We start from the raw sequence: 27,176 nt of genomic DNA on the forward strand, positions 1-27,176 counted from the left end.
CAGAAGACACCTGGGAGGTGGCAGAAAGAGGGCAGAGTGACGGAACAAGATGCAAGATGGAGGACATGAAGGAATACGGTGTAGAAGTGGAAGAGGTTATATTGACTGCCAAGAATTTAACCTGCCATTTATTTCTCCCACAGGCAGATGATTGAATGTGTGAGCCTTTCCATCACCTGCATGGGCTTAAAATGATCCCAGTAGAATAATTAATACAGCCACAAAAAACAGAAAAACAACTTGTATAACAACTTAAACAACTACAAGCCCCAAACAGCACTGCAATAAATCACATCCAATCATCAAGCTTAGATTCAATGTGTATGGTCTATGGTGTATTGATGTGGGCATTTTACGTGGGCCATTTGTAGGACAAAAACTCAACACAAGTTAATTGAAGACTGGACTGACAAATACAACATATTACAAGTGAGCTGACAATGAGATAGGAGGTGTTCAAAAATTCAAACAATAAATAAACAAACAGATCCACTGAAGGCTTTAATCTGTGTAATTTGAGCAATGGTGGTCGACAGGTTAAAGAAGTGGGCTGGACAGTTGCCAGTTTAATCCCCGGACTCGGAGGGGGAAGGATAAATCTGGGTGGAGAAAGTGCAAGATCAGCGCCTGCCATAACAAACACAGCTAAGGCGCCTTTGAGCAAGGTCCTTAACCCCCACCTGCTCCAGTTGGAGCTGCCCAGTGACCAACAAACTTCACTGTGGTTGTACTGGGCAGCTTCCATGTGTGAATGTGTGTAACTGTGTGTGTGTGTGTGTGTGTGTGTGTGTGTGTGTGAACAGGGCGTCCCTGAAACTTCTCTGGATAAATGAACATTAAATAAATAATAAATTAACAATTTTTAAAAAAGATTCAAGATAGAAATATCAAAAAGTACGAAATATATAATTTGCAGACACATAATACAGCTGTGGAAGTCAGACTGAATACAGTCAAGAGGGAGGGAGGAGATGCAAAGACGGTGATTAAAAAGAGATGAAAGTGGAAGGAGTGAGGAGGAGGACGAGGACAGAATCAGGACCCTGTTGTGGTGGTGAGGCCTGGCTGTCCCAGGGACGGACGCACCAAAGATCACAAAAAGAAAAACAAATGATTGATTTCCAAAACAAGAGGCGGAACATGCAGGCCGGCAGTATTTGTACACAGACACAGCAGCCGGTTAATGAGGTCAGGGAAAACCAGCAATAAAAACAATCCAAGCTGTTATGGCCATGAGCTCATTCCAGTCTGTCTGACCTCCGACGAGCCATCAAAGAGCGTTTCATCTCAGCCTTCGGTTCAGTCCCATCCGGGCCATTACCGTACGAACAAAACATGCACATGCCAAGGCGGCACGATAAATAACTGAAGCTGCAGAATGAAAATACTACCCTCCCTCTTCCTTCATCTGCACCCCCCCCCCTTCCTCTCTGTCTACCGGTTTCCCCTCGCTGACACATTTCGGCCCTCACGTTCACTCCTGGCTCACAGACCACAGCTCGTTAGCCCTCCCACACACACCCAGTCTCTCCTGTCATGACAGTGAACATGAAAATGAAGAGGTGGCAATCTTTCCAGTTAAAATATTCCACCCCTTGTGTGTACACTGCTCGCTCCTGCATGTTTTACAGGATTAAATTCAATACCTGTTGCTCCACAGAGTTTTTCTTAATTAAATTTCAATATTTTGAGAAGCTCTTGAATGTTGTAAAACGCTGCTTTCCTCTAAGCCACTTCACTTTATAATTCAATTCACAATCAGCGTGACGGTTGAATGACAGAGGGTCTCACAGTAATAAAAACAATCACCTGGTGGATTCTTTGAATCTTTTTGACTCGGGCAGTGTCATTTCAGTTCTTTAACTCTTCTATGGTGCTCCTCGTTGTCTCGGGGTAATATTATGAGGATTCTTTACATTGTTGGTGTTTTGGGTACATTAAAGTGTCAAGGTATACTATTATCACCATACCAAGAAGGAGCAAGTACAATCAGCTACTTGATCTGGAACAGACAAGGCAAATAGATGTGCTTATGACACTCTGGCTCATGATTTAGGCCACAATTCACCACAAAATTAAAGTTAAGTTTAGTTTAATTAAGGTTTGGAACACATTCCTGACTACATCCCCTGTTACGAGTGGCACCATGATGATGTCTTTCTGAAACATTTCTTTCAGCACATCTCTCAGTCTGACATATTTTCATCTGCCATGTTCCCTTGACTAGAAAGACCAACCACCCTCAAATGTAGAATTATATACTTTATGTGGGACCCATTCTCAGTTTCACCCAGATTTAGCTCTGCTCAGGAGGCGCTCTCAGTCATATAAGTGTACCCTGGCTCAGATTGGTCTGTGTGTACCCAAAACCTAGCATATGATTACAGCTGAAAGAACATGGGGACAGTGGCTGACCAGTAATTTGGCTTTGCTAAATGTTGTCACTAGTCATTCCAAAGTTTCCTCCCGTCCCAACAGTCAGGACCTTACAGAGGCAACAAGCTGTACAATGTACTGGGCAGTTTGCCTTTTCAATACATATACTGTGGAGACACGACTGCATATAATGTTGATAAAAATTCAACACTAACAGCTGTTTTCACCATTCACAGACATGACACTTTAATCTGACATGCAAGTAAACATGGAAATGTTGTCTTTAATTTATTGCAATAAACACTTACGACTGCCAACAGTTGATGGTTTTACCCAGAAATGTTTCTTTAACTCAAATTGTCAGACTGCAGTCTGAATTTTTAAGGTACCCGCATTTTAAAAAACAATTGGTACAAATTCCAGCAAAATACATGACTCCCAATCGTCATTATTATGCTTACAACTCATTAATATGACTTTGTAAAGCAAAATAGGTCTGTTTTGGGTGGCTGAAAAATGCAGATGCAGCATAAAAGGCCGTAAAGTGGAAAGAGGGACTTTTTTTTTTAGCAGGCTGCATATAATGTTTAAAGTTGTGTGCTTGGGACTGAGTTTAAATCTTAGAACCAATTACAGTTGTCTTTTGCACAGTATTTATTTTACAGTGGAGGTCTACCTGAGAGAGCAGAAAATAACAGTGAGCAGCAAACACATCTGACATCTTGCCCTCCTGTTTGGTATTTGGCCGGTTTAGAGTGTACACAAGCTCAATAAAGCTCTGTCGTCCTCAGGTGTGTGTGTGTGTGTGTGTGTGTGTGTGTGTGTATGAACGCGATGTGTGGGGTATTTCTACCACTCAAGATCCACCAAAGCGCTGCTGGCAAGTGACTTCAAACACGCCTCGTTCATTCAGTGCACAGCAATAACATTCACCTGGTGAAAATTGACATTTGTGGAGCAGAAATTAAGAGGAATTTGACCCTCAGTATAAAGGTGTCTTTCTGAAGCACTCTGAGAGGAGGGAGTGGGGTGAGAAACAGGAGGGAGGGAGGGAGAGGAAGAGTTAGAGCCAGAAGGAGACTGGGGAGAGAGGAGGGCAGGAAAGACACTGAGAAAATGATCAAAAGGTTGATAGACAGGATGGAGGTAGAAAGCGAAGGAGAAGGGGGAAATACAGGAAGGTGAGAGAAGACTATGACGAGGAGGGAAAAGTGAGGCAGGAAAAGAAAAATGTAGAGGTAGAAAGATGGGAAAAGGAGAGGGGACGGCAAGATGCTAAAGGGCCTGAGAAAGGTTGAGACACGTGACACATACAGTTCAAAGAGGGCACTCGAACAGACCACTATGTGTCTACAAGAAAAATAGGGGTGAACTATAATTAACTTTATTGATTTTAAATCACTAAATGCCATGTCAGAGCACTTTGTGCTCAGAATTTAAGGGATAAAAAGCCAACTTTTAGTAGAATAATAGTTTCTTTCAGCTCTTATTTTGAAACTTTCTGCACCGTTCTTAATTAAACATTTAACGCATCATGTTGGCAACTATTTTCCTGAATCAAAATGGGCAACTTACTGTCTCCCAGTTCAAGCTGCGAGGTTACAGGATCTTCTCTAAATATGATGCTGCAGACATGGCTGCAATGGGCTTCATGGTCCTGAACAGAAAACTCATTGTGCCTGCTCCCTCTGCTGGCAGCTGCTGGTACTACAGGAGCAGCTTCCACAGTGGCACACTTGGCTCAGACATCTGCAACATGCAAAGTGATGCTTTAACCTCCGTCTCATTTGTCTACTTATTCAAGTCAGGGTAACCAAACTCTAAACACAAAATAAAAGAGGGCCAAAGGACTCTGGGGGATCTATAACTAGGCCAACCACACACCAACCAAAGAGGAAAAACATAACAATACAGGAACTACTGCTATGTCTGTTTGATTTTCTATTTCTTCCAACGCTGGTTTGTACCAAAACTGGATCTAGGAAAATCATGAAGGGGTGTTTTATAGGGTAGAATATTGAGGGATGAAAAGGTCAATTTTGTGCCCTAGAACCATAGTTTAATAAATGTTACTGTACAATAAAAGCCGCCTAGACCCCATGGGTGTGCATTTACCATGACATGAAAAAATCATTTAAATCCTTTAAATAATCTGGGTCAGCAGAATTCTAAAAACTGGCCTGACGGGCTTTAAGTATGACATAAAAATACATTTGAGTGTACGATCTTAGACAATAGTGATTTAAGTTTTTTTTTTAGGGGACCTGAGTTCTGTGCATAATTTCAGGCCTTGACTAGTGAGCTAAACTGTGCAAGGACTTTACAGTCTAGCTCCTGTGGGCCAGGACGAAGAAGAGCTAATTTGGATTATGCTCTGGACAGACTTGTCAAGGACGAGGGAGGAGACAGACTGAAGGAGGTGGGAGGAGAGACGGAGAAATCGAGAGAGAGAGCGAGCAGCTATTACCTACATGGCCTCACAGATGCAAACTCACACCCACATTCCTAACTTTTTAAACACTTAAGTATGATGCAGAGGGAAAAGACACACCAGTGCAGGGTGAAATTTACCTATAAAAATGTTCTGATCTCAGTTCTGCTGCTTCCTCATTGGCCAAGGTGCGTAAAGTAGGCGGGGCAGCAACACAGGATAATTTCACCACCCAGCAGCTCTGATCCAGGGAGGAGGCGTGAGTAGGTGGAGCAACAGGAGAACACGGCTGCTGAAACTTGGACGAGGACAAGAGGTCAGTGCTCCCTCTAGAGTTTGAAAGATGGAAGTGCGGCGCCAGCGGTCACCTGGGGCCCTGGGGTCCTGCTGGACTGAGGAGCATACCATCATTTCTCCAGGACACAGTGGGAGCCGAGTTGAGACGTTTCATTTCATGGACAGTGAGTGGGTGTTTTATGTGGAGCCTAAAGGAGAGTGCACTCAACCCACAGAGTGTGTTTAAAGCATGTAATTACTGTAATTAAAAAAGTCATTTTCATTTACATCTTACAATAACTGAGATGATTTGGAACAACTTTGTTTAATTAATAATAATAAAATGTGAGTTTCAAAATGTGAATTTTCAAAATAATAAATGAAAAACACTTCATGTACAGTATTAAAACCTTTACTCGGACATGATACAACAAACAGAAACAAGATTCAGAATTAATGACTGAAAAAATTATTCATATTTTTTTCTTCTTTCAATCCCAGAAGCACACAATAGTCAATCAGCTCCACATGTTCGATGGAATAGGATACAAACAGGACAGACACAAGAGAAAGAGAGAAAAATTTAAAATAAGAGTGACAGATTCCATTCTGATTTTACAGTTCTTGTATTTGTTTAATACTTTGTAATAAACAAAAGATGAAAAGCACAGTCGGAGAAGAGGGAGACAGGAAACCAGACAAAGAAACAGTGTGTGAATGGTTTTTATGGTGAAGAGTAAACAATTAAGGAAGATTCTAGATCTACTGGAAAACAGGTTTTCTGTTTTTCTTCTCGATCGACAAATGAACACCTGAACAGAGTTTTTCCAAGTCCCTGCCCTTCTTTTCTTCCCTCCTTCTCTCTCTGATCTACCCTTCACAATTCCTCCGATCTTCAGCACCAACAACAACCTCCTCCTTAAAGAGAGCAATCATATTCAGTTGATCCCTCCCATCAAGTTCATTCAATGTAACCAGACCCTGCTCAGAGGTGTCTCCTACAACCCAGACCTGTTGATTTCTAGAGGCCTTTGCACTGTGTGTCTACTATTAGAGCCTCCTTTATGATCTAAAACAGATTCTGAAGATTTTGTTTTTATTGCTGGTAGTATCCAGCTACAGCCACATACGACTCTGACATAGTAAAACACACAACAGGACCCGGTCGTAGAAAACACTCACCCAAATGCAACTCAAGAAGAGCAGGTCTAGGGCTAGGCTAGGCTAGCTCTGTAAAATCATTCCTTATTTGCATTTCACTCATATATGCATTTCCGTGTCTTGGAAACCAAAGCAGACGTTTTCGGGCCGGGGGACCCTATAAAAAGCACCAATGCACAGCTTGAGACCACACACTGGTCTACTTCTCTCTCAGTGACCAGTCCTCCCCTCTCCACACGAGCTGTCATTCCATTCCTATTAGGGCCCCTCTTTAGTATGCGCTACACAGGCCAAGGTTAGCACACACTCTTTAGTGCGCTGCACAATAATCACAACATACATGAAAAACAAGCACTGGGTACTGAGCGGCCCTGCATTTAAAACGGCCACATCCGCAAACAGCTTGGCAGTGATAAATAAACCAGTGAGGGTGGTGGTTTCAAGGCTGCATTGCACACACTGCCTCATTGATCATAACGGGATGGGCCTTGGCTCCAGGGGGCCTGTGTCAATAGGTTAAAATGCCGCCCTGATAGCTAATCTATACACAATGATCAATTCCTCAATCACAGCCTGCAATCCTTTAAAAAAAAAAAAAAAAAGCATATTTAATCAATGTCTTTATTTTCAAAAAGCGAGTAATTTCAAAATGTAACAAAGATGGCGACAACAATACTGCTACACAGTCAAAAGGTCACAGCATGCGTCTGCCTTGAGTGCACACGGTTGCAACGACAAACATTTGTGGGCAGTGCGGTGCGATCCAGCGGTCTCCCATGGCGACCGCAGATCGTCGCTGTTCTGCCGTCAAGTAAAGTAAGCAAAGAGGGACACACGGCACTGAATCCCTTCCTTACAGCTCTCTAATGCTTGTCCCACGAAAAGCTTCACATCCTTTTCAAACAGTCCAAGAATCATAGGTTTATTTTACAAGTCCATTCCAATGCAAAGCCCAGTCATTTTCAGCCCACATGGGTGAGTGAATAAGCATTTGTAAAGTGTAAAGTAAAGCAGTGGAGACAAGGCAAAGTGAAGGAAGGGAGAAGGGTGTTGATAAAGCATCAGGTCAACAAGCCAGTAAATCACCTCTCCTTTTCCTCTGTGCATCCTGTCACTATTTTGCTCAACAAATCAATTTAACAGCGCTCAGCAAGTCATAGCCAAAGCTATAGTATCCATACACATGTGCATAAAAGCATACACATGTGGCCACACATAACCTATAACAAATGCTAAAAAAACTGCCCAACCACCAGCTCTTGCTAAAACGGTCTGCCTGATCAGCAAAGCTCAAAGTGGCTTAGCATACAGAACCTGTGCTGACTGTATAGCTTTTTTTTTTTTTAATTGTTTACTGTTTCTGTTTATCATCCTCTAAGTGACCTAAACTTATAGCAAAATGTAAAGCAATAAAGAAATGGCATAGCAAAACTTAAATGCATTATATGGAGGGATGGGAAGTCTAAATAATTTCACTGCCAATTAATATTAACTTATGTAACAGACCAAGCTAGCAGAAACACAACGCACATATTGCGTGACAACTGTTTAACAATGTCACCGCAATAAGAATATACAAGTTGCATATTTTGACTTTTTGATGAATCCTCAATAAAGATTGGCATTCGCTCAGTCAGCTGTGTATGTGGCTAGCATTTTTAATGTCAACTAGTGGATCCTCCAGCACTTGACTGATTGCGTAATCATTCCCATCCCCAGCTATAAACATGATGCAGTAGCAGCAGGCTTAAACATTCAACAGAGGAAGCTCCAAAAAATAAAATCCTGCAGAGAAAGCTGCTGAGATGTTAACCTAACAGAAGATGAGATTATTCACAAAAGCACACATCCTCAAGTCGGCCTACTCTCTGAGGGACAAGGGAAAAGCTCATTTTGGGTTGCACTCCCAAACTTCATTCCACAGCCCAACTGTCTTAGTTGTCTGAGCTCTAATCCAGATCACAGACCTCAAAGTCCGGTGGCCACAAAATCCTTTTCACACAAGTCTCAAAACTCAGACTGCTAGCATTAGATCATCTGAACCAACTCAAGCCACTAAAGCACTGAGACCATACCGCAGCATATACAGTACAAGAATGCAAGCAGATGTAAATCATAAGCTCGCCACCACCTTGCTTTTCTTCGCCAGCAAACACCAAAATCACAAAGCAGTGGTGCACGAGGGGCTGACTCTTTTCTCTGCATGTAGACAGTTAATGGACATCTGGAGACTACTTTGTTGAGTTGGCTGTACGTACGCAAGGGTGGAGGAAAAATTGAAACACCAAACTCTAAGGTTAGACCAATTTACTGACATGTTAAACAAAAACACCTGTCTTACAGGTCATCTAACTGCCAGCCTCCAAGTCCGCATCACATGGGGGAGGCCAAGGATCCTCTCTGAGAAGACGTATTTGGACTATCTGCAGGGCAGGAAACTCATTGCTCACGCTGGTTAAAGTAGCTGCTGGACACCAAAAACCAACAGCTACTTTGCTACTACTCATTGCTTCCACCAGTCTAACCGCTTTCTGAAATACAAAAGACACTAGCTGTGTTTGGTAGATTAGAAACACTTATCAGCCACAGCCAAAGTGTACAAGCACTTAGCTGGTGTTCATTTTCCAAAGTTGGGAGTCTGCAATAAAGTTAGGGGTCAAGGAAAAATAAATCTAAGAGGGGAATCTTCATCTTAAGATAACCTGTTCAAAGTGTGGAGAATGGCTTTCTGATTTGTCTGTGTACTTGCATACTGTGTTTGCATTGATGAAAATGTGCAAGTCTTGAACTAAAAGACCATTTTAGTTATTTAGCACCTGGTAGAGGACAGCTGTACCTCTTCCCTGTAGAATGATACTGCAAAATGTACATTTCTAATTTCTATTAAATGTGGTGACAAATCAGAAGGCTAAATATACCTCAGAACGCCAACACTCTTTTAAATATCTTACTAACAAAAATGGTAACAAATCTTTGTGTACCCCAGTATTGCTCACCTTTGAGCGCACGTAGACGGTTTGATTCATAGTTTACTCTATATCTCCTGATCATGTGGTAGCTGCATTTGACTTTTCACTGCAATGCTCAGATTCAGTTGCTCACAAATGTCAATCACAGTAAATATCAAGTGCCATTGTCAATGAAATCCAGCCAATCAATTAGCAAGAACAATAGGAAACATTGGCAGAAGTTGGTGCAAAAGCAGCAGTGAGGTGTGGTTTGGCCCTGGGCTCAATAACAATTTCATGGTGATGTCATTACACGGGAGGCAAGTCTAATGTTGATTCAACAGCAAAAAATAGAGCTTTTCAATTTGTTTGTCGGAGCCACATATTTCACATTCACATGAGTGTGAACAGGCCTTTGTTTCTGCTTGACTCCTATGTTTTTTTTAATTATTATTTACATCTACTGTACAAAAGTGGCAAGCATTGAGCGAATACACACTGAATAAAGTTTCCAAAGCAGCAGGTAGTAGGTGTAGGATTTCCATTATATAGCACGAATTTCATTATTGCATTACAGTAACATGACACACAAGCGGCCCTTTGTAATTCAAACACCGGTGCATTGTTTACCAATCTATATCAACAGCCAGTGGTCAATCCAAGAGAAGTGGGCTGCAAGAGTATACCAGGTGAAATTAAATGTCGCATTATTGCCACTGTGATCTCAGCTGGTCTTTACATTTCCCATCTCTGCTGCTGTTTTTTTTTTTTTGCTTTGCACAAAAAATTCAGCTTTTAGCACCTAGAGGGGTCAGAGGGCAGCATCTTGAATACAAAGCAATGTATTTCAAACTGCGTAAGTATCTCATCCAAGGACAGCCAATGGACAGTTGATGCAAAGAAGAAGTTGGGGTTAAAGAGCAATCTCACAAGAATAATAGACTTTCAGCTGGACTGGGTGTTAGGACAACATACCTGCCGCCAGCCAAAGTTTTTTTAGCAAGTTCTATAACAAATCATCACATCTGATATGACGATAATGCAATAATGAGAAAACCCTACACATAGTACCTTCAAGGTCATCTTAGGTGTCGGAGAATAGATGGTCATTTCTAGGAAACAGGAACATTTACACAGCTACAACTCACAAAAGTGCATAAATGACCACCAGCAAAGGGAAGATTTGGGGGAAATAAAAGACTAACAAATATGATTTTTTCTTGTATGAAGCTGTACTTCCTGTGAGCCTCAAGCTGTTTAAAATGCCAACCAACTGCCAAAGTAGAGAAAAGGATAAAATCAAAACTAGGAAAAAAAAAAAATTCAAGTCATTCTTCTTGTCTTACAAAGCCCGCTGTGCGCATCAGGGTGGGAGGGACAAAGTTTGTCTGTTCAACAAAGTGCTCCCACCCCCCTTTTCCTGGATTTCAATGCCTTGGAAAAAGCTCTCATTTCATGAGTACAGTACTTCAAAATAGAAACTCAAACAAGTTTCAGCATGAATATTCAAAAAAGCATAAAATATTTCAATGTTCACGAGATTGGATGAACTCACTGGGAGGGTGTGTCTGCCTGTCCATTATAGGACACCTCCTGACCAATAAGAAGTGAATTTGTTTGATGGTGGACAGTTGATTGAAATGCTACGCACCTGATTTTAAGCTAAAACCATACATGAATAACTAACCAGCTAGTGATGGATATAATACACAGAGGTGGAGCTTGCAGTGCAACTAAGTAACCCAAGTAAAAACAGGGGAAGTTACCAGTTACGCAGAAGCAAAAACCCACTGTGAGATGAAAATGTGAAAACTGAAGGCTAACTTAAAATTAAGACATTTACTGTATATGTGTGATAAAAAGGGGATATATTCCTTGAGTCGTAACCCCTATGGTGGAAAACTGAATATTGGAAAAGATGGTGAAGATGTATGTGTGTGTGTGTGTGTGTGTGTGTGTGTGTGTGTTAGCATATTGTTCATTCAGAGCCACATTATTTGTGTATTAGTTATGTTGCATGTGAAGTCATGTACGCAAGTTAAGATCTGCATGTGCATGCGTGAAGATAATTAGCCGATGACAGGGAATATGTGTGTGTTTGTGTGTGTGTGTACAAGTGTGACAGCCGGTACATTAAAACCAGCAGGTGCTGCAGTTAAGTGAGGCCCAACGAGAAGAGCCAACGACCCCAACACAGGGGTGACGTGTTGGTAATCCTGGTGTGCATCAGATCCTGACCGGACCGAACCTGGCTCCTCTAGGTGAGCTGGTGAGGCGCCTCTAGCATCTCCATCAGGAAGGTGTCAATGGGCGTGTCACCAATCAATTTAAAGAAGAACAGGTGCTCCAGGCATTTCAGACCAATGGAGCGCAGTGCTGGGAGCCGCAGGAGGAGCTTTGCAAACCTGGACGACGGAGGGAAGGATGAGAAGGACAGTAGAATGAGAAATGACTATACATCTATCAATCATGTAAACTGATAACAACAATTCAGAACAAGACAGACCTTATGAGTGCCTTTTTTGGTAGATCTCTATAATCAATGCTCAGAAACCACAGCATCATATCCAGCTGCTCTGTGCTGCAGCGACATGTTAAAGCTGCTGAACTGAATATTATATAACTGTGCTGATATGTCTGAGCAGCAGTGCCACCTGTCACAATCAACACGCTCACCTCTTACTTTTCAGTATGTCTGCGTGTTATAACCTACCTGCCCTGCTGATCGGGGTATTTCTGTTTGCAGTAAGTCTCGAGAGATGCGTACACCCTCTCTCTCAGGAGCTCCACCTCACTGGAGTTGGACAAACCCTTGGCATCTTCAGGTGAAAACAGAGAACATTTACATTATCTCTATAAGGGAATATTTTACATGTTTCCCATTTCAAAAGTCCTTCAATTATCCAGCCATGAATTGGTCAACGTTCGTTTGGAGTCCCTAATGATTCACATGATTTTCAACCTTCCGCCTGTCTGTGTACCTGGGTTGAAGAGGATGATGGCTCGAAGGCAGCCCAGCTCTGTCTTGTCCATCTGCATGTCTCTCATCTTGCTTACAAGCTCTGTCAAAACCCTGCAGAGAGGAGAGGTGAGGGGAGGAGATTTGCAGGGGGAAATCCCAGTTGGAGACAGGAGGACAATACCAGATTAGGGAAGAGAGAAGAAGCAAGGGAAAGGACGGAAGAAGATAAGAAAAAAAGCAATAAAAACAAGAGGAAGAAAGGGAGGGATTAAGAGAGTAAGAACAACAGAGAGGGACCAGACTCCATAATCACATTGTTATTTACAGTTACTTCTCAATGTAATGACTTTATGTCCAAACTACTTGTGCATGGCTGAACTGCTGGTTCTGCTGGGGGGGAAAAAACACTAGTTAAAACTGGCCAGGGTGGCAAACTGCTGCCACCAAATGGTGGTATGTTCTGGCTGTGGCTGATTCTGCTTTTTGGTTTTTCCTACTTAATAATTCAATAGTTGCTTGTCTTTGTTATACTTGGAATTAGCTGCGCAAGTAAATGTGAAAGTGACTGCCAAACTGCTTTATAGTTTGCTGTTTAGTTTCAGACTTTGACATTTTCCGCATGGTTTAGCTTTAGAGAAGACAGTAAGAGTTTAGCAGCTAAACAGATATTTTACTTCTCAAAGCCTGAACACACACACACTCATATTTTAGACAAATGTTCTCACTCACAGAAAGGAATAAAGACACCAAATACATTGACTTTTTGGTCACGTTTAATGCCTTGTTACATAATTCAAGGACTCAAAACCGGCCATGGTCAAATTCCTCAATTTTAAAACTACCACTGTATCCACGCGCATCACTAACAAGCCGTTTTACTTGAGATGTGTTGATGCAAAAATTAAGAGAGAGCCAGAGCGAGGGCGTGATAATGATTTTGCGTGCTAAACTATATACTTTAAATGCTGCCCATTCATTTTTAAAAATGCTTCACAAATCTTGTAACCTAAAGATTGAAACTTGGTGTTTCAATCTTGCTGTTCAAGAACAATGCATGCAACCAGTAGAAACAAAAGTTGAACATGGCAAAAATAGAATAAATAACAAAGGCTTATCAACGTATCCTTCCAACTTATAGAATAGAATATCAGCTTGGACATAAGAGGCTTGGTGAAGGCCGTAAGTGCATCTTAAAACTTGTCTAGCTACTTCTGCTCTCCTGCCAGGAATGACGAATGAAAGAGGAGAGGACTACGCAGACCAGGCGGTGAGGGGAAAGACGTGATGGCCATTAGGGACAGTTTATTTGCTACTCCATGAACCATCATCAGAAATGCACATCTGCTTTTAATGAGGAGGACTGACTTTAACAGATACTGCTCAAGCCCACAAGGTTTTTATTCACACCCAACACAATGAGTAAATGTTTTATTCATATTTAGTTGAGATATGGAGGAAAGTGAGTGGTTTTTGGTACGCACCTAGAGTCTATATCATTAATGTTATAAAATGGACACTTCCCATCACAGAAGGAATATCACTGAAGAGGGTCACCTCAAAAAGGCTCAGCAGTAAATTAGGGCATCTAAAAACAACTGCACTGGAGTAATACAGTATTACGTCATACAACCACGTTCCACCATTAATGCCGTGGGAAAGCTAGCTTCGCAAAGCCAGCCCACACATTTTGATTTGCACATTATGGTCTGGCAAGGCTCAACAAGCATTTGGCTTGGTAAGAGGCGGCACTGTCAATGGGCAAAAGATGAAAAGTATTCTGCAGGCGATTGGACGAGGCTTTTAACAGTCAAAGCCACAAACCAAATATGGTGCTGCTGAATTCAAATTCAAAATGCAGTGCTGCTCTTTGTCATCATCATCTAAACCACACTCCTAGAGTTCACTGAGTGAATGGGCCAAACGATTCTCAGTGGATCTTGCAGCAAAAACCGGCTGGCTTCTGCAAAGCTGAGGAAAAACACTAAAAGCATCAACCTTTTAGCTTTGGTCCTGTTTGTTTCAATGTTGACTCAAGAGGAGGGGTTTAAGAAAAGTGTTTGTGTAGTGGCGTAATTACCTGTCAAATATGGCCCCAACCTCTGCATTGTGCGCCCTGTGTATTCAATCACAATGTGTTATTACAATGTCATTACACAGTTACATTGTTATTACAGAATTCCCTCTGTTTTCTGAGCCCTCCAGCTATACAGATGGTCAGTGCTTTAATATGATTTCACATGGTGAAAATCTGTAGTGTTACAAACTACTTTCTGATACGTTAAAATTGTTGTTAAATAGTGTGCATGGGCATAGTTCACATTTTTCAGGTCTGGACTCAAGGTTTGCTTTATCTTGCAACTGCACCCAAACACTGAATTTGTGAAATGTGGACCTCTGATAAACATTTGATCAGTTTTATGACATCATAAGCCGTAGTCTTACATAAGGCACCACTATATTCACTTGTATTAAAATAAGCAGAGAGGAGGTTATGATAAATCTCATGAGCCAAAACAGCAGAAAACCATTAGTACACATGAAACTGTTCATAAGCGGAAAAATGATTAACCCCCAACCTCTAATAGGTGTTCCTAGCTAAACGTTATTACATCATGAAAAGTAACTTAAGGTCCAACTGAAATTAAATTGCATTTGTCTTTTAGTCTGTTACTTGCTCTGTAAATCACTTGTCCTGTGTTTTCCTTTAAGAAAATCTGATATTTGATATTTTATAGTTTCATGATGGCGCCCTCTAGTTTTGCATTGATTTGATTGAATACCGTTTCGATATCCGTCTATGTAGATGGAGATCTTATTTCGATATAGCCAATCAAATCTTGAACAAAGCAGTAACGTCAGCGTTCCATCAGAGGCAGAGCAGTCAGTCACACTGAGCCAGACAGCAGCAACACAACACAAGAGCCACAGACTCTGAACAACACACATTAGCTGTCCTGCTAAAGTCTCCTTCTTAGCTCAGGCTACAGTGCAGGTTTGTTCACTTTGTCTCTCGTTCCTCACGGTGTAACACGCTGCTATCAGTCGAACACAGGCATGCCCCTCCAGCTGGCTGAGACCAAAAGGAGCATTTCTGATCATTTTCTTCCTTTCAATAATGAAAAACAATTAATACATCTAAAATACACAAATGATTAAATGGGGTTTCAGTTGGACTTTAAGCCAGTTTCACTAAACTGAGCCTATCGTGTGAAATATTTTTGAGGCTCCGAGTGCAAAACACAACATTTAAGAAAACAAATTAACAACACACACAAAACAAACAGAACAGAAAACACAACATTTCAGAACAAACAACAAATCTGAAAAGAGAGGTGCCTACTATCTTTGTCATTCATTGATTGGATGTCTACAGTGTCACTCAAATAAAAAGAGTATGTAGACAAGATACCCTCTTGCTTAATGACAAAAATAGCAGGTACCAATTCTTTCTAGTTTGTAAGATGTTTTCTGAAATCGTTCGTTTGTTTTCTCTTTTTTTAATTTGGGTTGTGAAAGTCACCTTTTCTATTGTGTAGTTGAAAGTAGTTCAAAAGTTTTTTTGCTTTGTTCAGTTGTTTTTTTAAAGGCTGTTGTGTTTTGCACTTCAGGGCCAATCTAGTAAGAAGCCCACCTCAAGTAATGAATTACAAAGAAATTACATTCTGATATTCTATTATTTAGATCCTCCTTCATAAAATATGATTCAGTGGCTTCAAACAGATGCTGATGCGAAGCTGAAACAAAAGCCTGCTGCTAGAAGAGAGCAGTGCTGTGAGAAAATTAAGTATCAGAAGAAAATCATTGAGCCATTTGCCACGAGCCTAGTTAGCTTGCTTTAAACCTGACTGGATTTCTAGGCAAAGTTAACCCTTTATAACAATGTAATTACTGTGTAATTAACAGTGAATTGACACGTTGTGATGTAGTTGGGGTTTTACATAAAAGATTGATTTTGTTTTCAAGTGATAATGTAATGAACAGAAAAAATGTCTCACTCGAAGCGCTGAAAATGTACTAAAACCTGCTGATGTAATAAACCTGGATAATGCAATAACATCCCATTATGACATGAACCAGCATTTATTGCAGCACAACAAGTGTCACATCTTAATCAAATAACATATTTTGAAACAACCGTTAACTCCTACTGATAACATTTTTATAATTTGAGTTATCTCATCATTGGTTTCTAGTGACAAATGTCAAAAACATGTGATTTTACTTTTGGATTAACAATTGATGGTTGATGCAATAATGCAGAAGGCTGGAGAGGCCATGGCTGTAATTATGTTTTTGTTTTGTTTTCCAGTGATCATGGAATAAGGGTTTTGGGATCTCAAACTAACAAGCTTGTTTTAGATAAAAATGTACATGACTCTTGACTGATAGTGTACCTGTGGCCACCAATCATACAGTTGCCTGTAGAAAACACATAAGGCATGGTTACATTTCTATAATACTACTTACAGTGTGCCTGTGGCAGTTAACTTATTTTACAATGTTTACAATGACATTAGATATACAGACTGGCAGTGATTGCCTAATGACTACAAATTACAGATAATTATAAGAATCTTGTGATTTTGATCTAATGATCAAGACTGGCTTATGTGAAGATTGTAATTATTTTATGATCTCAAGACAACAAGGGTCTCTACGTCAAGATGAGATAACTAAATAATAATAATTAGACTAAATAATTATTCTGTGGTCAGCAGAAAAGAAAATGTAACACCAAAATATGAACCATGGTCTCTACAACGTTCTGCACAATAATGGGATGTAAACTATTACATTAAGGTATTTTAAAGTATTTTAAGGGACAGTCCCATTATATATTCACATGTTAGTGCTGTACATTAGCCAGCCGTTATCACGTTATCAAATACTGCAAGAGTTGCTATGCCACCGAGTGTGTGTGTGCGTGTGCGCATGCACGTCTATGGGTAAGCATTAGTCACCAGCCTTCCCCGGCATGCGCAGTCACCCTACAGGCAGTACTAAAGAAGCAAAGTCTCTCAGCCAATCACAGCCAAGGCAGAACACAGCAGCTGCAGCCAACCAAAGATGAAGACACAGTATCCTAAATTCTTACCCCAGTCACTAATCCAGCTAAACCTGAATAATACATTTGTTTAGATTCCAAAAAACAGTGAGTGTGAATATGGATTTGTGGACAAATAAAGGTAAGCGGGCGGTCTTTCTTTCTTTCCTCTTTCAGGACTGATGTGGATTTACCAGGTGAATTCAAGAGGGGATTGTGGATTTTACCTGGCTTATCAGGGCCGGTCTATTTTAGGCTTAGAGTAGGAGGTCCTAATATGTAGAAGCAGATCTATTCTAAGAAGGGATCCTACGCTGTTTGGATTTCAAAGTGGAGTAGAAAGGCCTCTGAAAAAGCACTTCAATCACATAATGCTAAAACTCTCCAGTGAACACAATATTTTTATGATGGCATGTCCTCTTCAGTTGGGTCACCCACCCAAACTTGTGAATGCGGGGGTAATCACTAATGTGGTATGTCTGTCAGAGTGATACTGTTTGTGCATATATGCATCTGTGTATTACCTGTCAAAGATGGCTCCAACACCTGCACTGTGAGCACTGTTCCTGTGGACATGCAGGCCAGTGGCCAGTAAAATCCCGTCCTTCACCGAGATGGAGCGATGAGAGAACGATGCAATCAGGAGTTCATTCCAGCCTGTTGAAGAGTTGGTGTCCCAATATTTCTAGTGAATCAAAACGTCTAAATATTCTTCTATTGTGTCGTTTTTTGTTTCTTAATACCTGACATGACTGAATGTTTCTGGTCCTAATTTATCAAATTGAAGATCTCTCTCTCATTAAACACCTGCTGTCATTATTTTGTAATAGTTAACTTATTAATATCTATCCGCTGAGCCTGGAACTAAACACACTACAGGAAACACATTTATAATTTCTCCAGGTCTTTTGAGATTGTGAACCCCAATATTTAGTTCTATATGGAAAAAGGGAAAAGGTCTTTCCTGACAACATAAATTAATAAAAAACCTGCACACTCCAATTCCAATTCAACAGCCCTGCATAATAAGTCATGCAAATTTATAATGTTTTTCTATTTTTGTTGACAATGTGTCAGAGAGAAGTTGATTTAAAACTACAGTTGTTGGTGGTGTAAAAGATTGAACTTGCATTATAATAACAGTGTCTAATAGTGTCTCATGTCTAACAGTGTCTTAATATTTTGTGCACCCTCATTTACATACACGAGGGACACCAAATGCTGTATTAGGAGTTGGAATAGGAGGAATATGATGGAGCGGCAAAAAACCCTGAAAATTCTGAGGTTAAACATATAAAAACTCATTTCTCATACTTTCTTTTTTCAAAACTAGGAAGGGCAGGGAATGCAGTGTTGTGTTAGATGACGTTTGACTGTGTTTGCATGACACAAAGAAGGCACAGGCTCAACAGACAATCTATCAGCAGAATCCCAACTGATTCATTAAATGTTCTTAAGTCAGACGGAGAGCTTACCTGCACGTAGCAGGATGACCTGGTCGTCCAGGGGCAGCTCAGAGAAGTGAGGGATCCTCTTGGCCCACTCCACCAGGGTGAAGAGCTGCTTGTCTGCTGCCTGACAGATGTTGGTGACCGGATCGTTGGGCTAAAGAAAGCAGATTTAGAGGATTTATTGATAATTATTTAATCAACTAACTTGACCAAGACACACTGTACTGTTCATACCAACAGCCTGTCAAGATTGTTCAACTAAACACTCACAGAGCTGCCGCCTGAGCTTCCATCTGCATGAAGCTCTGTCTTCTGCTCTACAGCCACCTCTGCTTCCAAAATCTTCTCCACTGGCATCTCCTCGTTCACCGCACTGGTCGACTCCACCTCGCCCTCTCGTTCCTTGTTCCTCTGTCGCTCCTCTTGGACAGCTGCAGGACGGGGGATTGGGGAGGACAGAAGGGAGCACAGAAGAAAACAATGAAGGACAAGAAAGGGGAAGAAGGGAAAAAGAGAAGGAGGAAAAATGAAAGAACAGAGAAGCAAGAAAGGTGCAGGAGCAAAGGAATGGACAAGGATAGAGAAGCCAAGGGGCAGGCAGGCAACGGTAGAGACCATAAGACATAATTGACGACAACAAGAACACAGCAAAAGAAATAGAGTGAAAGGTAATGGAAGAAGAAATGACAGTGAAAGTGAGAGAGGTAGAATAGGAGATTAAGAGAAAGGGTGTGGACAATGAAGAGGAGAAATGAGGGAGGAAGATTGGTGTGGAAAGAGATTGGCATACAAAAAGAAAGAAGCAAAAGGAAAGGGAAAGAGACAGATATGTACAATTCATGATGAATTCAAAGTCTCTCATACTGTCTTTCATACTTCTTTCAGGCACACTACCAAGGCAGAAATGGATCATATTAAGACATACACAACAGAAATTATTATCATTATTATTAACTAATTATTCTGAAGTGACATTCCGGAGGGAATTACAATGAAATGTAACGTTGGTATTCTGAAAGCAGGCATTTTGCCCAGATTGAATTTTTCACTGTCAGGAGTTCCGTTTTTTTTTTCTCCAAAGGAAATCTGCAGTAACAAGGTTTCTCTTAATCCCTTACCCAGATTAAGGACACTAGGTTTCTCATTTTCATGAAGTTCAAAAAATCAGGTTACTGCAGAAAGACGACAGCAATCGGGTTTATTTAAGTGCGTGTAAATCCAATGAATACAACTCCATGTAATCACACTGCATTTTCCTTTTCTTGAAGTTCTAAAAAAGCTTTCACGTAAGAATTGGATTGGATTTTTAATACAACAAGGCCACAACAGTACTCCAATTTCAAAGGGACCAAAGATAATTGGACGAATCAAATGTCTACCACTCACAGACATCAGTAGACACAGGCTGAGATTATGTGACTGGCTGGGTCAGTGAAGAACATCCGTTAGGCCCGACAAACGTAGTTGCTTTGGTTGTATGTTCAGGATCACTGACTTGTTTCACTGTCCTAAAATTGGAGGTTTATGAATAGAAAAGTCCTACACTGTTGACAAAACACGAACGTGAACACCCTAAAACATCCAAGCTGATAGTTGCGTCACTGAGAGAATGTCACTGTCCAAATTTGTACAAACAGCACTGTGCTAATCAACAGACTCATCAAACTGACATTTTCCAGAAAGGTTTGTAAATTAATTTGTCAAGTGTATCTTTTATTTTTTTTTACTGTTTTGGCCATTTATTAAATAGCAGCAAACCGAATTTGAGCAGGAGAAGCAGTAGTAAGTGATGTCATTACTTCTTCTTGGGTTGTGCTGCGAAAACAGCAAGTATCAATTGTTTAAACGAAGGCTTTGTCGAGGAAAAACAAGCACTTTGTATTCTTTTGATGATGAATTAAATATTGATCATTAACGTGTCTGAGAACCGAAGTTGCTTTAAGTGTCAAACAAAGCAAACGCTTTGAAACTTTTTAATCTACTCGATATTACCATCAATCTGCATTGGACATGGTGTCTGTATTTGATACAGAAAAAGAAATGCCGCGCCAGTGGACATGAATTTTGAAAAAGTGGGCTTGTGACGGAAAGCTGCCACTTTGGAAGCCAAACATTAATCTCCTTAAACAAGGAAATAATGTTCCTGAACAAAAGTGGAATGGCTCTGTGGCTGACTGTAGTGACTGTGACCTTGCTGGGCAGCACCCAGTACACTAAAGTAGGATGATGATTAAAAGGAGTGTGCATACTCAGCAAACTTTCCCTGGATCTATAAAGGTTAAAAAAACACAGGGAAGCGATTCAAGGCTGGCACTGGTCCACCTCTGAGCACTGGCAGCAGACTATGGAAACACATTTCAAACTAGCTCCTTCTCATAGATATGCAATGTAATATCTCTCTGCTTCTCTCTCACTCATACAGACACAGACACACACCCCTCCCTCCCGCTTCTCCTTACATCTGTCGTTCATCTTGGCCACTACAGAAGGAGGGAGGGGGGGAGAGAGAGAACGAGAGGAAACAAAAAGAGGAAGAGAGGGGGAAAGGGGGTTAGTGTTTACAAGGCTTACCCACCCCCATCTCCCTCTCTACCACTCTGTACTCGTTCTTTCTATCCCCTATTGTACAAATATTACTGAAGCTCTCTTTGTTAAAATGCAATGGAAAAATATCAACACTCATACTATCATTTACTGATGCATTCATTACCATTTATAGATTAGGTATAAGATCTCCTTTAAGGTTATGGGTGAAGTTAAAAATTTAGGCTCAGGATTAACAGGTTGTGGCAGATTACGTAGAAAGTACCTGCTACAGAAAGCAGCTGCCCTGAATGTTCCTTTCATCTGCGTTAACTTAATCCTCCATGACTACAGCAATCAATATAGAAACAGAGACCACACACCTCAGCAACTTATCAAACATAAACCAAGTACAAACTGAGTACAATACGCAGTGCAGTTAGCTCTTACCTACACTGCTAAACATTACGAGACTAAGCAGATAGTCTCACACTGACTGGTTCAAAATGGCTCTAACATGATTTTCAGTGTCAGGACACTAGTACAACGCAGCAAACAAATCAGTAGTAGTTTTAAATATATAAATATCGGTTTCCTTTTTACACTATAAGAGCTATATCAGTTCATCAGCACTATCACTGTCACTAACATAATAATGATATACTATGAAATTATGGAGTGGCAAACTCGGGCAATTCCATGATAGTGATAGGAGTTTTAAAGATTGATGTTGATGTTTAACATATTGGAAATCTGGGTAAAAGTAAAACAGTTTAAGAGCTGCAAACGAGACCAAACAGTGGCGTTTGTGCTTCTTCATTGGTACAAATCATGACAGATGGCCACCTGAAGACAAACACCTGGTAAATATCTTGCAATTCTTCCCGACTATGAGAAAAAGATTGCCTAAACACATCATCACACAGCGCCTATAAAAATAATTTAACCCCCTTGGACTTTTTCATGGTTTATTGTTTTACAACACTGAATCACTGTGGATATAATGAAGACTTTTGATACCAATCAACAGCAAAAAGACTCTTAAATGTCATACTGAAAGCATGAAAAAAAAAAAAAAGCAAAGGGGCAGTGAATACCCTTTTGGTTCTATACAAATAACTGGCGTTCAGAGGATTACAGAACACTGAGGATACACTAGTTGTGTCCTCTAGTTTCGGGCAAAAGAAGGCTGCCATTTCTCACGAATCTGGAAGGGCCTCTGGAAAGGGAGACCCTTAATGACGCGTCCAGCATTGAAATGTTGGGTTTGAAGGAGGCAGTCCTTGAGCTGGGAAACAGCCAGCGTGTTTGTAGGAGCTTCTCAGGCCAAAGTGAAGTTGGCAAAACCTTTTTTTTTTTTTTAAATATTAGCAGTAGGCTTTATTGGTCAGTCCATCACACCCAATATGCTACCGTTAAAGGAGACTTATTTCTTCCAGCTCCCGAAAGGTAGAAATTAGCTGATGAATCAACATCATCACTGATGAGTGTTACAAGAGTAGTAACATATTTGTCTTTCCCCAACTACAGTTGGACACTCTTGAAACCAGATTTGGAGTTTACATCTCATAATATGTGCTGCTGCAAGGCTAAATCAAAAGCTTAGTCTGCACAACAAACAAATACACTACAGCGTCCGTGCTACCAATGATTAACCCATTTTATGAACTCAAGAAATCTTTGTAAGAGCTTTCTGTCAGCTGAATAGTCATCTTCAAATAATTTAAAATGGCATTTAAAACCAAAATTAAATCCTCATTTGTGTGAAAATGCACCATTTTGCGCATTTAAAGCTAAAAATCCTGAGCAGAAGGGGCTGAGATCCAGCCATCTACAGGGTGTGCTGACGTGCCCCTGCTTGCTCACCTTCTCTCTTCATGCCCATGGCCAGGCACTTCTGGTAGCGGCAGTACTGGCAGCGGTTCCTCTGTCTCTTATCCACCATACAGTCTTTATTGTCCCGACAGGTGTAGGTCAGGTCTTTGCGCACAGTACGTTTGAAGAAGCCTTTACAGCCCTCACAGCTGTAGACACCATAGTGCTTACCTGGAGGGTGAGGGAATGAGGAAGGAAAAGAACCAAAGATTTAAGACAAGAGGGATCACTATTTGTTTCAAGGCTGAAATGTTAAAGGATCTCAGATCTTCTTTGGCACAGAAAATAATAGTTGTATTCAAGGTGTCTAGTCACCAGAGGATCTGTCTCCGCAGATGGAACAAAGGCGTTTCTGGGAAAGCATCGGCCCCGGGCTGTGGGACGACAGCTGCTTCAAGCCCAACGGAGGTTTCACATCATCGGAGCTGCTCACTGCATGAAGCCCTGACATGGACACTGTTGAGTTGATCTGAAAGAACGACAGAGGAGAAGGTGAACTAAGTGAGGTTTGTTTTAGAGAAACTTCATGATTTTCCTTTTCTGTAAGAACGTAAAGGACATGGTAAACATTGTCACCAAGACCAAAATAAAAAACATAAGGTTGCAGTGGGAGTCAAGTGTGTACCCTTCTTATATCACTCTCTGACAAACTGGTAAGAACATGTAAACATGTAAAGATCAAGGCAACAGATGAGAGAAAGAGGAGTGGGGGCAAAACCAAAGTAAGAAAGATCTGTGGCAAAATATATATGGCCTCATGGCAAAGAAAGCCATTATGTCAACAATTCTGTGATGGACAAAATATTGAATTAAAGACTGCTGTCTTTTTCATTTAAATATGCTTTAATGTTGAACATAAAAAGTGTGATTTATTCTATTGTATTGCAGTAAAAGTTGGATTAACTCTCACTCAAACTGTCAAGAATCCAACTTAAATATGTGATTACTTTGTATTTAACGAAAATTATAGCCTGATATCTTTCAAGGGGTTAATTTCTACTTTCCACTGCAAATTAAAATTATTATTATAACACTTGCCTGTACATTTACACTGTGGCTGAAACTCGAAACTGTACAAAAACACAGAAAATCCAACCTGTGATAGAACGGGAAAACAACTGCATGGACAGAAATTGTTCAAATAATATCCCTGAAGTACAACAGTCTTCCCTTACCTGCGGGCTGCTAATGGGGCCGTAGCCCACCGATGGCGTTCCTGGTAGGCAAGGCGAGCCCAGCGAAGAGCTGATGACGGAAAAGGGGGAGCCGATGCTACTGATGGGGCTGTTGACCCCGGTGGTGGTGATGGGAGGCAGGGAGGTCATGGAAGCTGCGGCTGAGGGAACCAGGGGAGGCGAACGTTGCCCCGATGGAGGGGAGGACACAGACGAACTGTCCGGGCTGCGGGAATCTGATAAGAGACAAGAGGGAGATTATACAAATAGCTAATATAATCATTCATAAAAATGATATGGTAAAAAAAGGCTAAGCTTATGAATAGAGGTGATTTTTTTGGTTGAGTTGTTCTTCCCTACATTTCTCAAGATTTATCATCAGTTTTCACACAGTACCTGTGGTTTACCTGTGATCTGACTAGTGTGCAATCAAGAGGAAGAAATTCATTTCAGTTTTCAGGAATCCTTTTTGGTTCTGTGATCTGAATCTGATGGGATTTTGGTCCCTTTTTGCTTCAGATCTATTGACACATTAAATAACAGACTAACTTCATTTTGGTAAATAACAATTTGATTTGTACCATTTTTACTATGTTTTTTTCACCAGTGCTGGGAAGTAATGGCAAACCTTGCAAGAGGAGATGGTGCTGATTTTACCAATCCTCCTTTTTAATAGCTGTTATTTTATTTATTTATTTTTGTTTATGCTGTGGTTTGTATTTAGTTGGCACTTTCTTCTGCAGCTGGCTGTGTGCTGCAATTTCACTGCTTCAGGCTGTGTACTTCGTTGTCGTCTGATCTAATCTATTTTTCTTGCCTCAAACACACCAGAAAGAAATCAACCAATCATATGCACACACAAATCACCTACTGTGGCCCATGGAGGCCAGCGCTTGCATTACCATGTAAAAACATATCAACTCCACAACACAAACGGTTAAGGTATTTTTTCCTTACAAGTCTCAATTTTCTTTCTTTCTAACATTTGTACAACTTCACCACTGTCACATATTTCACCAAGCCCTCTGAATAAGTACTTGAAAGGAATACTGCCTTCAAGGCATAGTGAGATGAGAGATGAGTCCTGTAAAGCTAAACAAGTCAAGTATGGCACCAACACTGGTTTGCCATTACGTTCCAGGTGTAGGAATAGAGGTTCCACACTTACTGGTGCAGCACTGACACATTGCTCTCATGTTACTGTAATGTGTTTTGGATAAAGGTAAATAAACACTGGGTCCAACAGTGATAAGACAGTCAAAGTATAAAACATACAATTGCAGTGTATTACAATACACCTGTCATGCTGAAAAAAGACAATGTTCAGACATAAAGGAAACTGCATTTCAAATCATCAAAATCATATTAAAATGCACTCTGGTTTAGAGAAATGGTGGGGTGGTCATTTGGATGATTTAGTTCAAATGATTGTATGCTCTGGAGGACAGGGGTTATAAGTCAACTGTGCCAGCTGTAACACATGTTTTAAAAAGCTTCAATATTCATAATTTAAGATAATCTGGGGATAAGTATTTGTTTCACCATAACCCAGCCCTGATAACATATTTGTAAAGCTGTAGCTAATATCAACATTAGTTTCCAGATGCAATGTTTGTTTACATTCATGTTGTTGCATTGCTGATAAAAAAAAAATCAGTGCAGTTATTTTCTCACCTCTACTGTCTCCCATGATGGTGGTTGGGGCACAGCGGCGGGCTGGCAGCTACGCACCGACGTGCTTCCGTCTCAAACAGCCCGCTATCAAACTCTAGACCGCGGACTGAGGCCCGGGCCCGAGTTGTTTTGGGAAACCAAAAACGGGTCTGAAATTCCAACACAAGAAAGAGCTCCGCATAAGATGATGGTCTGGCACAGGGAATGCCCATTTTAGTCATAAAAATGTAAAACAAAACGGATATCACTCCACTGATTACAAGGTTATGAGCTGTCTGCATGCATGTCAATAGAAATATTTGTGTATTTGATGCATTTTTGGGATGTAACGTTAACGTTACAGCAGGACTTTGCAAAGCAGCCAGCTGCTCAGCTGATGCCAGGACTGATCCTGATACTGATCCAGTGCAGGCAAAGACACTATGTCATTAAATACACAAGAAACAGTATATTGATACCAAACACTGACTATGTTATCTCGCTACAACGCAGTGAAGAAAACGTCCCATTCCCGTATATAGATGGAGCCCAGACAGATGGCAACAGACCACCGTTATTGCAAGCTAACTTTAGCTATCGCATAGCTCGTAAACTAGCTAACGGTACTAGCTAGCATTTCAAATGTCTGTGCCTACCATAAACCCAAGTGGCTTGTGTTAGCTACCCTTCTTGAATACAAATTAAATCGACACTACATATCTCAACGTGATATTTAAAGCAAACGGGTATTTGACGTTACATTTTGTTGAAGTCATGCTGTCTGGTGTAAGCTGGCAAAACAAGCTAAGCCAACTACGTTTAGCCACCTAACCTAGCTAACGTTAGCAAGCTAGTTAGCCAGAATGCATCGCAGGAGAGCTAGAGAACAAGAACAAACCAGTTCAGCACTGGTTCTTCCACCTCTATCTCGTTCCCCTAGTCATAAGCTAGCTAAATATTATAAATATATATTTAGTGCAAATAAATACAGATTACTGACGGTTTAGCGGCACAGCTTCTTCGCATGAAAGATGTGGCGACTAGGCCCCGTGTGTGTCTGTCTCTCCCCCCACTTTGCCTCGTAGTCAACCCTCCCTCCCCCTGCAAGGATGAAAACATGATGATGGTGGAGGATTTGGCTTAGTGCTCTCTTACAGTTGAGCATTGGCTCAGAATCACTGCAAAACACTGCAGCCTCACTTCTTAAGGCAGGAGAAGGGTTGTGTGGTCATGTCACTGAGTGAGAGAGAGGCATCCAGTGCAAGAGGTCAAGAGGTCAAGACAAGTTCAGCTCAGTATGT

At 40.9% G+C, this 27,176-nt stretch overlaps 1 protein-coding gene across 1 annotated transcript; it reads right to left on the reverse strand.

Moving 5' to 3' along the window:
* Nucleotides 1-11,449: 11,449 nt before the first annotated feature.
* On the reverse strand, nt 11,450-26,943 carry rxrba (retinoid x receptor, beta a). The gene is made up of 13 exons (XM_070922243.1): nt 26,876-26,943; nt 25,897-26,045; nt 24,223-24,458; nt 23,363-23,516; nt 23,039-23,218; nt 21,109-21,129; nt 18,920-19,080; nt 18,674-18,803; nt 17,723-17,855; nt 14,232-14,267; nt 12,174-12,265; nt 11,906-12,011; nt 11,450-11,597 (listed from the first exon to the last, which is right to left on the reverse strand). Exons 2-13 carry the CDS (start codon nt 25,910-25,912, stop codon nt 11,450-11,452), a joined length of 1,413 nt encoding a protein of 470 aa, XP_070778344.1. The 5' UTR covers nt 25,913-26,045; nt 26,876-26,943.
* Between the last annotated feature and the right edge of the window lie 233 nt (nt 26,944-27,176).

This window comes from Enoplosus armatus, chromosome 16 (assembly GCF_043641665.1).
Source record: "Enoplosus armatus isolate fEnoArm2 chromosome 16, fEnoArm2.hap1, whole genome shotgun sequence".
Lineage (NCBI taxonomy): Eukaryota > Metazoa > Chordata > Actinopteri > Centrarchiformes > Enoplosidae > Enoplosus > Enoplosus armatus.

What these genes read in the sequence shown, in the direction of transcription:
- rxrba (XM_070922243.1), bottom strand. An exon ending in GCCCCATTAGCAGCCCGCAG is followed by an intron (nt 23,517 to 24,222) that starts GTAAGGGAAGAC and finishes TCGTTCTTTCAG; the next exon opens with ATCAACTCAACAGTGTCCAT. An exon ending in GAAGCTCAGGCGGCAGCTCT is followed by an intron (nt 18,804 to 18,919) that starts GTGAGTGTTTAG and finishes TGCTTTCTTTAG; the next exon opens with CCCAACGATCCGGTCACCAA.